Genomic DNA, 12749 nt, shown 5'->3' with positions numbered 1-12749 from the left:
TCTTGATTTCCAATCTGGGTGTTTTCCTGTCACACCCCTTTACCTATTTTGTGGCTGCAAACTGATTCATAAAGGAAAAGTATAGCGAAAGGTTAAGAGGCTGGAAATAGAAGGGATTGGGGAAGGAAATCCCTTGTTGGAAGCCTTCCCAAAACAAGTGGATCCAAGTCCACTCTTTCCTTTTACCTAACTGCTTACTGATGTAAGAAGTTTGTAGGTTTTCTACTGAGAAAGGGGATCGCTTTGGAAAACTTCACTGAGGACAGCATGAAAGAGTTTCCCCACAAATGGAGTATTTTACAGGAGGGTTATTGAGTGTTAGCAAGAATTCTTTAGGAATGACTAGATCTTTTTTAAAGTAAGAAGGAAAAAGTAAAATAGACTATATCCCAGTTTGTACTATAAGGGATAACCTTAGTAGAGCAACACAGTATATAGTATTTTGTTGTTGTTGCTTCAGAAAATTTTTCTGAAGCCAAAATAAGAATCAGAATGCAATTACTTTTTAGTGATTGGTGTCAAAATACAATAAATTGGATGTTCATTAGTAAAATGAAGAACTGTTTGATGGTAAATGCTCCCATAATTTGCAATTTTAAATATACTACTAACTCAGAGTAGCCTTTCCTAATGTATTTGTCTAATATCACGTGGGTTAATTATTTACAAGGATGCCCAGGTCAATGTTGCAGGGAGACTGTCAGGCTGCTTCCAAGTCTCTAGGAACTGAGATTCACCTTGTCTAACCTGCACATTTCTTCTGAATACATACAAATCTGCTAGACATTTTTTTAAATATTTATTTTTTAGGTGTAGATGGACACAACACAATACTTTTATTTTTATGTGGTGCTGAGGATTGAACCCGGGCTCCACCGGTGCTAAGCAAATGCTCTACAGGTGAGCCACAATCTCAGCCCCATCTGCTGGACATTTTTGAGAGAAACTCACATGGGCTGTTTTGTGAGCAGCAGTCTACCCTTGTGCCAACCCTGCAGGCTGCCCCTTCTTCCTTTTGTCGTGGTTGCCCATATGAATAGGCACTGAAGCTTTAGCATCGCTTGGACATCTTGTTGACAGAAATTCCAGTAGCAATTTTTGAAATCTTAAGTGCAGATGGACCCATGCACCCCTCAAAGCCAGCCAGAGCTACTTGTTGGCCTCTGTGCTCAGATGCAGTGTTGTCAGGAGAGGCCCTTCCCTTCCCTGAGCTTTGGTTTCACCATTATGAAAATAGCGTCATCTCTGAGGGTTGTGAGGCTCAAGGGTGAGTATTCACAGGCAACTATGAGTTGCAGTTCAGCACACACATGTGTTCAGGGAGGACGTCGCCTGCTCTGTGGCTTCACCTAGGTTGACGCTGCCTTATAACAGTCCTTTGTTCATCATGCTGTTGCTATAGCAACACTGGGATTGTTACTTAAAATTTTTGTTTGCATTTGTACAATTGTAATTTTTGAGATTTCCTCATAAATCAGGTCTTATAATTGTGAGGATGCCAAAGAGGGATTATTCCATCAAAACAAATGCAAAGAGACACATTTGGGGTTAGCAGAGGCAGAACATAATGCTTAATATTCTTGTAAAGAAAGGAAACATTCTATTTCATCAGGAGCTTGGTGTTCACTGTGTGTCATTTATTGAGTAATAACCTGTTTTCAGTGTGAAGTATCAACAAATGGTATGGTTATTTTTAGTCTTTGAGAAGCCATATAAAAGAGATTTTTGTACTCACATTTTATACTATAGTGGACCTGAAATAACTATTCAAGAAAATTGGGGGTTGTTATTATACAATTGTATATACACATTATACACACACACACACACGCATGCACGCATGCACGCGTGCGCGCACACACACATACTTAATACAGTTTTGAAGATTAATAATAACTTAATCATGCCAGTCCAACTATATTCAAACTATATTCATCTTTGCATATTCTTGTTTTGTTTTGTTTTGTACCAGGGATTGAACCCAGGGGTACTTTGCCACTTAGCTACATCCCCAGCCCTTTTTAATTTTTGAGATAGGATCTCACTAAATTGCTTAGGGCCTTGCTAAGTTACTGATGCTCGCCTTGAACTGGTGATCCTCCTGCCTCAGCCTCTGGAGTCTCTGGGATTATAGGCGTGTGCCACCACGCAGGGCTCCTCTTTGCATAATCTTGCAAACAATTTCTACATAGATTTCACCTCGCTTCCCCCAGAAGGTATATACACTTTCAGAATATTCTTCTTGCTTTCATGTTGCATCATAAATGCTTCCCATATTGGAATATTATCTTCTTGTTTGTAAGTTTAAAGGATTACATAGTATTCCGTTTATTTACTGGATCGTAATTCTCTAAACACTTTCCATTTGTTGAGCATTTAAATTGTTTTTGTGTTATGTATTATTCATAAAGCAATTCTAATGTTTTTGCTCTTAGTGTTTGCTTCCCTAAAATTGTTTTCTCAGAATCATCTTGCAGAAATAGAATTGCAGTTCAATGAATATGAATCATTTTCTGATTCTTGATCCACAACACTACACTGCTCTCCGGGACTGTTGCATGGCACTGTTTCAGTGTTTAATAACAATCGGCAGTGCCACTGAAGGTGGTTCTCATACAGTACATTTATGGGTAGGTAGATTTACCCTTCCACTGGAAAACAGCTTAGTGTAGGAGGTTATTTAAATGGAAAACCTGAGACCAGGACCAAATCAATGCAGAGGTTTCTTTCTTTATAAAATATTTTTTAGTTGTCAATGACCTTAATTTTATTTATATGCAGTGCTGAGAATCAAACCCAGTGCCTCACACATGCTAGGCAAGCACTCTACCACTGAGCCACACAACTCCAGCCCTTAATGCAGTGGTTTCTAAGCTTTGACTTTTTGACTGTAGAATTAATTCTATCATTTCATGACACATTGAAGCTAACTGCATTAGCTTAACTGATTATTTATTCCATTATTTGCATTTGTACGCAGGTGTAAGCCAAATCTTGAATGCTGACCCTATTGGAACTGAGAGAGCAAGCATGCTAGACATAAAGCGTAATATAAATGTGATTCACATATGACTGTTTAAAAAGCTTTGATTTATGCCAACATGATACAGGCAGAAGTTGAAAACTGTATTGCCTTCGGGGTCCTGAGGAGTTGTCCATGAGTGAAATAGCATGGGGTTGGACTGTCTGGGCCATCAGGGACAGGTGAAGTGGGAGTACAGATCTTATCTAAATTTGGACACTACCACTTGGTCCCAGCTGATGAATTTTATAAAAAGTGTTTAATTAGTGCACTATAGTTATACATGAAAGCGGGGTGGGGTTCATTTCGGCATGTCCACAAATGCATGTAATAGAGTTTGCTCCATTTCAGTCCTCAGGGCTTCCCCTTTCCCTTCACTCCTTGCAACGTAGAAACTTTCGTGCTTCTATTTTTTTTAGAAGTATTTGGATGTTTGAATCTTTAGGTTTTAGATAAATCTTCTGATATGTACGTGTCGTAGTTAATATAGTCATGGACATTTTTACTAATTAGTAAATGTCATTCCGGATGCAACAAAAATGCCCTAACGTTCAATTTGGTCACTGCTGCCAGTTTGAGATTGCTTTCATTTGACTCTAACTACAATCCAGTGAAGCAGGCAGAAGAGGGTATTTTTTGTTACAAACAAGGAAGCTGAGGCCCAGAACTGATTGTCCCACCGTTTGTGCACTGCCTGTCCCCTGGTAACGTAAGCTTCATGAAGCCATTTCCTTCACTGCTCACAACCCAGCTCCTGGAATCGTTTCTGGAGCAGGTGGACACTTGGAGAAATATAGGTTGAATGAATGAATGATGAACAAATGAAATGAAGTTAAGTCACATGTCAAACAATGTCTACATTTCTGTGCCAAATATTCCTCATTCTTTATCTCATTTTAATTTGACAACATTTTGTGAGAGTTAATAATATTATTTTGTAGTAGAGCAAGCTGACACTCAGTAAGTTGCCCTGAGTTCATGCATTTTAGAAGTAGAGACTTCAGGCCAGAACCCAGATCCTCCTTGGATTGCTGATTCCTTTCACTATCCTACTCTGCTACTCTGCCACATAGTTGTAATATTGATATTGTCCACCCTATCCTCCCAAACCCGGACATCTTATCTTGCATCGCCTCTTCCTATGCTGCATGTGGGGGAAATACGGAGGTGATCAAAGTATTATTCTATGAATTACCTGGTTTATTGACATACAAAGAAAATTTTTGCTTAGGTTCATAATGCTTAAGGAGGAGGGGAATAATGAGAACAGTCTCACGGGGAGTAAACTTAGATGTACATTAAACACATAGTGAGTGGGTTCCAAATTTATTGAAGTCAAGTTACTCAGGGGCAGACCTCTGTAGAAAGGAAAATGTAACTAAAGTTTGAGGTGTATATTTATACAAGCAGTTCTTTGGAGGAACTGGCTCTACCATTGCAGCAGAGATCTGCAATGTCACATGAGGTGCCCTGGTGCTTGAGGGTGGTGCCGGTGTTGGTGGGAAAGTGTGTGTTCAAAGCTTGGAAGCCAACATAGTGTCACCCTGTTACAGCCTGAGTTCTCAAGTCTTTGGAGAAGCAGCCAGCGGAGTGTAGTTCTGCTGTGGCCTAAATTCTTAAAGTGTCAGTCAAACCCTTGAAATTATATATATCTTGAAGTTCTGTAGTTGCTATGGTTTGGGTCTTGAGTGTTGTGCAAAGGTCCACATGTTAAAGGCTTGGTTCCCAGATTGTGGTGTTACTGGGAGAGTCCTTTAAGAAGTAGGTCCTAGTGGAAAGTCTTCAGATTATTGGGAACATACACTGGAAGGGGATCGTGGGACTCTGGTCTCTTTGTCTGTTTTGCTTCATGGCCATGAAGCAAGGGGTTTTGCTCTGCTACACACTCCTGCCATGATGTGCTACATTGTTTTAGGCCCCCCAGGCCTAATACAATGTATTTGTCCAATCATGAATTGGAAACTCTAAAACTGTGAGCCAAAATAAACCTTTTCTCATTATAAATTGATTATGTCAGGAATTTGTTATAGTGATGGAAAGCTGACAAACATAGTAATTGAGGTTAATAACTCACACATGGGGGTCTGATGAGGTTTAATGTAACATTTCTGAAGGAAGAGGGAATTTGCTCCCACATACGAAGGTCTGATAAGATGTTGTATTCTTAAACAAAACATCAAAACAAAAAAATGCAAACTACAAAAGAAAAACTTTATATAATAAACTATGTATTTGGAATCATTTCAAAGCAACATAACACCCTAGAACAACGGCCTACACACTTTCTCTGTGAAAGGCCAGATATTAAATATTTTAGATTTTGTGAGTCACACATTCTCCATTGAAAGACAAATGTACATAAATGTGTATGGCTGGGTTCCAGGAGCCACATTTTTCTTGAGGGCTATAGTTTTTCAGTTTCTGCCCTAGAAGACACGGAAATTACCCACTCAACTGGGTAAGTTCATAGATTATAATAGATGTTTAAATTCTGTCTTAATTATTTATCTTTACTTAATGATTCTTAGAAATGTTTACTGCTGTTGCACCTTATGTTACTCTGAGGTTGCAGTGGTGTGCTGGTAAATGCATAACAGCTAGTTCTCTGGTAGGATATAAAGGCTTTGATGAGTAGTTTGCCAATTTATGATTTCTGTGGTATAAATATTATTGTTATGGCCAATTTCAACTCATCAAGATGACTGAACATAGCATGGAGAGGACATGCAGTTGGGGCTGGCTCTAGAACCTTAGTGGCTGAGGGACTAGACCAGTTTGGATTCTTCTGGAAGAAGTAACAAAAATTCCAACTAGTTATAACAATAAGTAAAATGTACTGTTACTTAATAAGCTAGAGAGAGTGGCTCCAGAAGTAGTTAACTCAGTAGCTCAGTGACATCACTGAGGTCCCAGGTTCTTTTCATTGTTCTGCCCTGCTGCCTTGGCTCATTGACTCTGTCCTTGGGCTAGCTTCCTTCATGGTTAAGGGGTGGCTGTTGTAGTCCCAGGTATCAGGTCCAGATTCAGAATGCTTACAGGATGAAGAAGGCTTGTTTCTTTCCTGTATCTTAAGAACAAGGAAACACTTCCTGGAGGATTTCCCCCACAGCCCATTGGCTAGAATTGCTGTACATTTCATCCCTTGTCACTCACTGACAGAGGGAGGTAGATCAGCCACAACCCATTCCCAGAAACAGTGAATTGGATCACCATTCCTTGAAGCATGTGGCCACTGGAAAGAGCTAGTAAATACCTACCTGAGCAAAACCAGGGATAGGATAGAATGGAGAATGGGTAAACTATGGATTTTGAGTGGGCAGCCAACTGCCTGCCATAGTAGTCAGTGTTTGTGAAAACTATGAATAATAGTAGCTCTTTTAAGTTAGTCTTTCTCTGAGTGTTTAATTTGAGGGAAAAAAGTAATAGACTATTAAAGCTAGTTATCTACAGCACAGATTTATATTTTGGAGGGATGGATCCTGAAGCTCCAGAGTGTTAGAAATTCCTTTAGAGGACTGGTTTTGCTTTGAATTTGGAGATAATTCCATGGCTGATGAAGCCAGTGATCTACAGACACCTTTCAGGGAAATAGCAATGGTACCATTTTTTAAAAATGCATTTATAGCTGCATCAGCCTGCATTTTACATCATCCTTTGAGTGTGTCATCAGCAAGAGTTGTATGTGTAGGATTAGGCAAAAATGTTTATGAATTTCTACCACAGAATAAGGACATGTGATGGAAGCTGTGCTGGGCATGGGTTAGGAATAGTGGCCTTATAATCAGACTAGTTCATGTCCCACTTCTGTTGCTTAATAGTGATAATAGTAATTGGGAAAATTAAGCTCTCTAGCCTAGTTTCTTACCTACTTTCTTTGGGTTGTTATAAGCATTAACTTTTGGTTATTCTGTCTCTGAGGCTATGGAATAGCATTTTGGCCTATGGAAAGTATTCTATAAATGGTAGTTCTATATCATTGTTTTCACAAGCCCCGACACCGGTATTTTGACTATTCATCCCTAGGCCAGTTATTAATATTATTATTTCCAATAATGATTTTATTTTCTTTAATCAGTAGGTTTAGTATCAATATTGGTCTTCCAATATTTTTGATGAATCTCTAATACTTTTCAGCTATCTACTTGCTCTCCTCTGACAGCCTCCCTCCATTCACAGGATGCTAATAAGATAAAGAGGAGGCACCTGGCTTCAGAGTGAGCCATCTTGAGTGGTGTATGTGGAATTACAGTTGCTGCCTCTGCTTCACTACCTGTGCTCTGTATTTGCTCACAGAATTCACCGGCAAACAGTTTGTTCCAGTGGCTTCAAAGATGTACTCATGCAAAATTCTGTTGTGAGCCATTTTCTTATATTAACACATAGCTTATTATGCAGTTTGGTTTGCCTATAATTTACCAGGTGGTACATAGTCTATGTTCACCTGATAATGCACTCTTTGTCATGCTTGAAACAATCTTTCATTTAATTAATGTTAATACTTCTACTTGCAATCATAATGAAATTGTATCAACAACTGAGTTATTTGCTCCATCCACTAAAAAATGTACCTGTCAAACTCGTATTTTACCTCTTAAAAAATTTGTCCTTAACTATAGTTAAGGAGGCTGAAGAGTACCTTAAGGAACTTATTTCCTTGCATTTTCTATGGGGCCAGAATCCAGGCACAGCTTAGTGGGGTCTTTCCCCAAGGGCCTCACAAAGCTTCAGCCAAGGTGTCAGCTAGACTATGTTCTTAACTAGGGAAAAATCAGCTTCCAGGTTCACTTGGGATGTTAGCAAAAATAAAAACAACAACAACAACAACAGCAAAAAAAAAAAAAAAAAAAAAACCTCTAAGATCCGTCAGGTTTTTTTTTCCCCCCTTCTGTTAGATGACAGTTCCTGCCAAGTGGCTGTCCATGGGCAGTAGGCAACATGGTAGCAGGTTTCTACCAGGCCAGTGGGAAGGCCAGGGTACAAACAGGAAAGTAACAATCACTTCTTACCAAATGAAAAAACCCACCTTTGGACAGGGCAATAAAATACAAATATGTCCCCATTTTTGTTTGTAGATGGCCAGTAACCCATGTGCCAGGTAGCATTCTATGCCGACCTTGAATAACAACAGGAAGCCGCTGAGCAGCAAACTCTTCTGAGATCATAACTTGCTGTTGGAATAACTTAGAAAAGAAGAAAAAGGAATTGGAACCATGGCAAAAGTAAATAGACCTGGGTCTACCTCCCCTCCAGATGGAGGATGGGGCTGGATGATCGTGGCTGGCTGTTTCCTTGTTACCATCTGCACCCGGGCGGTCACCAGGTAAGTGGAGATTTTCTTCTTTTCTTTCATTTCCTTCCTTCCTTCCTTCCTTCCTTCCTTCCTTCCTTCCTTCCTTCCTTCCTTCCTTCCTTCCTTCCTTCCTTCCTTCCTCCCTCCCTCCCTCCCTCCTTTCTTTCTTTCTTTCTTTCTCTTTCCCTCCCTCCCTCCCTTCCTCCCTTCCTTCCTTCCTTCCTTCCTTCCTTCCTTCCTTCCTTCCCTGCCCAGGCTGCTCTTGAACTCCTGGACTCAAGGGATTCTCCTACCTCACCCTCTCAAATACTGGGACAACAGCTATCATCTCTGCCTGGGATTTTATTCTTAGTTTGTTAAGAAGACCTGGTTTGTCTTTTCTTCTAAATATGCTTCATTCTATTTCTGAAACTATCATTGTGAAAGTGTGTGTGTGTGTGTGTGTGTGTGTATGTGTATTTCCTTTGCACAGATTTTTTTTTTCTTTGCAAGTTCTGATATTCAAGAGTTTGGGAGAGTGGTATCTTCTATAATATCTGATATGTGTTAGAATATTTAGGAGTGTTAGGATATTTTTAGACCAAAAGTAATGGCACACCAGCATTCATTTTCATCAGCAGCTCTAGAAGATGTGAAAGAATATGACATATTTCTTTTTGCCCTCTATCTTCCTTTATCATTAATATGAAATATTTAAACATGAGATAACATGGGACATGTCTATATTTGCACATTAGAGGAGGAATTTGTTCCATGGTATTTTCAAAATGAAATTACTGTTCTAGAGATTTTAAAGAATTGATAAATTCACACCAAGAAGCTAAGATAATATCTGATATGTGTTAGAATATATAAGCTGACATGGTTTCAGAAATGTGCAAGATGATTTCTGCAAGTTCATTTTTCCAGAATTTTCTTATTTGTCATATTCATGATAAATGTTAATTAAGATAAATCTTAATCATTAAGATTTAATAGTGGAAGTGGAAAGCTAATTGGGTGTGTGGTTCCTAATTCATAAATCAACAAAGCACTATGACAAGAGATCATAATGGTATAACATGTGTCTTTCAATCTAGGGATGAGGAAAAAGAATGCCAAGTGACAAAAAGTGTGATTAGAATGCTTACAGTAAATTTGTGAGCATATCATATGGAGTTACCCTTATGCAGGGTTAGAAACTATAATCACCCTTGAAAGAAAAAGCACATAACTTGGGAACCCTTTGGTTCATACAGGTACTGAGTCCTTTGAAACTCACAACCTGGAATTAAGATTTTTTAAATTTCATTTTACATTTTGGTTACGGTGATGGAGGCTGAGTTTGAGATTGAAGAAGGGGAACAACCATAAATACAGGAATTCTCTCATTCTCATTTGCTCATTTCTTTCTCTCTCTCTAAAAGTATGGTGTTTGCTTTGCTTAAGTTAGATGGGTATACATTGCAACTCATTTCATTTTTGTTTGGAATAAATACTTGAGATCTGCATATGTTAACTCTTTCCTATCAGGTGCTTTTTCCTCCCCAATAGTACTCTGCTTCTTCTCTGGCAACACATTTTTGACAGTAGAAGAAAGTCATTTGCATTAATAACTTTATTTGAAGGCATCAACAATAAAGGCATTAAACCCTACCCCCCCAAAAGTGTCCTGTCATAGTGCCAAGGGGACAGTTTTCTTCAAATTCCTCTTACAGAGACCTTCTACCCTGTGTCCTATTGGTAATTGGCCATAGGTAATATTATCCCCAATCCATGTAGAAACAACTACACATTAAGAGATTTTTAGATTATAATTTTGTTTCAACTTCAGTTGGTACCAATCCCACCAATATGCACCATGCATTCATTGAGGATAAGGCTCTGTGCTAGGTGCTTCCAAAATCCCAGAGATGTTGGACACCATATGGTAAACTCAGACATAAATAAAATAAAAATAAAAATGTGCTTAAGTAAAAATGAAATGTAAAATAATACTGAAAGATAAGTTCTGAGCTGTAAGTTCAGAGCAGGCTTTCTAGAGAAGTTGGCCTTGGAGTTTGGTCTCAAAGAATGAGAAGTATTTGGCCCAGCAGAAATGGCAGACAAAGATGTTTCAAGCCACATCGGTGCCATGCACTTCACCTGTCACTCATTTGGTGGCCATGGCGAACAGATTCCCTTCCTGAACTACCAAAGACTGAGCCAGAAATCAGAAAAGAAGTTTGCATTTGGTAAAAAAAGAGAGGTTATCAGGATATATAGAGAGGAGGATGCCTGAGCTGAATGAGGCTAAATGACAAAAGTGTGACAGTGTGGCCAGCATTGGACTCTAAATGTCCTGAACCAGGAAGCAGCCATGAGAACTGGCAAGGGAAACAAGTAGGTAATCCAAGTGTGATTCATTCAGTCAGATAATCAGTGCCTATTGGGAAAACAACTTTTTAAAAAAAAAATTAAAAATTTACTAAAAACCTAAATATCATGCAATCCAAATTTTTAAAATTTGGAAATATATAAAATAAAATGTCTTTTTCTCCTCACTTTCGAAATCCCAGTTTCATTGCCTAAAGTTAACCTCATCAATAGTTTCTTAAGGTTAGCCCAAAAATAAGACAAAACAAACAAAATCTCCCAACCTTATATGAACATGGAATGCATGTCCTTTTCATTTATATCAAATGGGATCATATTATATATACTGTTTTGTGCTTTTCCCCCCTCACTTAGTAATATCTCTTAGAAATCTTTTTGTATTAGCACACATGGCTGTACCTCACTGAAAAATAGCTGCTTACAATTCCACCATATGAATGTATCCATAATTATTTAACACATTTTTATTGATTGAGCATTTATATTATTTTCTGGTTTTGCTGTTACAAAAAGTGTCGCAATATATGACCTAAGCCAAACTGAACAGACACTTAACAGAAGAAGAAACACAAATGATCAACAAATATAGGAAAAAATGTCCAACCTCTCTGGCAATTAGAGAAATGCAAATCAAAACTACACTGAGATTCTATCTCACTCCAGTTAGAATGGCAATCAGTACATACAGATCAGAACCATCATTTTAATACTTAATAATACAGTATTTAATTTATATGCCATAATTTATTTAACCAGTTCTTCATTGATGAACAGTTAGTTTGTTACAATATTTGGCTACAATAAATAGTTCTCCAAAATATATCCTTTTATGTATGTCTATTACTATTATCATCATGATGATCTGATTATTACCTTTGTATGAATCCTAGAAGTGAAACTGCTGGGGTTTTTTTTTTGTTTTTTTGTTTTACAATATCTTTATTTAATTTACTTATTTATGTATGTGGTGCTGAGGATCGAACTCAGGGCCTCGCATGTGCTAGGCAAGTGCTCTACCGCTGAGCCACAACCCAGCCCCCTGGGTTTTGTTTTTATAAATTGCTTTTTATTTTTAAAATTTTAAGTTGTATAACCACCTTTTAGAGTTACGGATAGTTGGGCCTGCTGGCACACACTTGTAATTCTGGATACTCCAGAGGCTGGGGCAAGAGCATCACAAGTTTGAGGCCAGCCTGGGCAACTTAGTGAGACCTTATCTCAAAATTTTAAGAAGGGGTAGGGCTGGGGATATAGCTCAGTAATTAAGCACCCTTGGGTCTGGTCCCCTGTACCAAAACAGGAAACAAACAAACAAACAGAGAAGCAGCAGCAGCAGCAGCAGTAGATGTTAACACAGTATTAAGATGAATAATGAGTGTTATTCTTGGCCTGCTGTCTTTTCTATAAATCCTTCTCTACAGCAAGGGTCTTCACATCTACTTGTCTTCAGGAGTCCCTCTGTGGGTTGAATGCTTGTTGTTCTAGTTCCCCAGAATGACCCAAATGGTTCACGTCTGAATTCCTACTTGCTATGCCTCAGTCATTAAAACTCTTGGAAATTGAAAAAACTGATTGAATCAAAACTTTAAAGTTCTGGGTCAATTCCATGTTTATTTGCTTTTCATATAAAATGCCTGCCTTGTATTTTTCAGATGTATCTCAATTTTTTTTGTGGAGTTCCAGACATATTTTGCTCAGGATTATGCACAAACAGCATGGATCCATTCCATTGTAGACTGTGTGACTATGCTTTGTGGTGAGTATCACATATTGGGATAGACAATTCCCAGATACCCTTGAACTGTCATGCCCATGACCTCTGACCAGATTAGAGAAAATGACTTTGATTACCAGTTTTTTTTAAGTGTAAGGATTATGTTAAAAATTGTACCTTGAGATAGAGTCTCATTAACGTTTCCCAGGTTGGCCTTGAACTTGTGATGCTCTTGCCCCAGCCTCTGGAGTATCTGGAATTACAGGTGTGTGCCAGCAGCTCCCCACCGACCCCACAAAAAAAAAAAAAAAAAAAGTTAGCTAAGACTATATTAAAAGAAAAGATCAATCCTACCTGTAGCCAACCTA

At 38.5% G+C, this 12749-nt stretch overlaps 1 protein-coding gene across 4 annotated transcripts in view; it reads left to right on the top strand.

Annotated features, from left to right (window-relative positions):
• The window catches only part of Slc16a12 (solute carrier family 16 member 12), an 86717-nt gene that overhangs the window by 59876 nt on the left and 14092 nt on the right, over positions 1-12749 (top strand). For 3 of the 4 annotated variants that reach the window (XM_046450274.2, XM_046450275.2, XM_046450276.2), the window contains exons 2-3: positions 8095-8342; positions 12320-12423. In XM_046450274.2, coding sequence (XP_046306230.1) covers positions 8233-8342; positions 12320-12423 — 214 coding nt within the window. In that variant the 5' untranslated portion in view covers positions 8095-8232. Of the gene's footprint in view, positions 1-7355; positions 7377-8094; positions 8343-12319; positions 12424-12749 lie in introns of those variants that run through there. The other variant, XM_058581073.1, reaches the window with a different exon arrangement.

This window comes from Marmota monax, unplaced genomic scaffold (assembly GCF_021218885.2).
Source record: "Marmota monax isolate L192 unplaced genomic scaffold, Marmota_monax_Labrador192_F-V1.1 WCK01_AAM20220418_F8-fsc00004, whole genome shotgun sequence".
Taxonomy (NCBI): Eukaryota; Metazoa; Chordata; class Mammalia; order Rodentia; family Sciuridae; genus Marmota; species Marmota monax.
The sequence above is the reverse complement of the archived record's forward strand: the minus strand, read 5'-3'. Positions and strand labels throughout refer to the sequence as shown.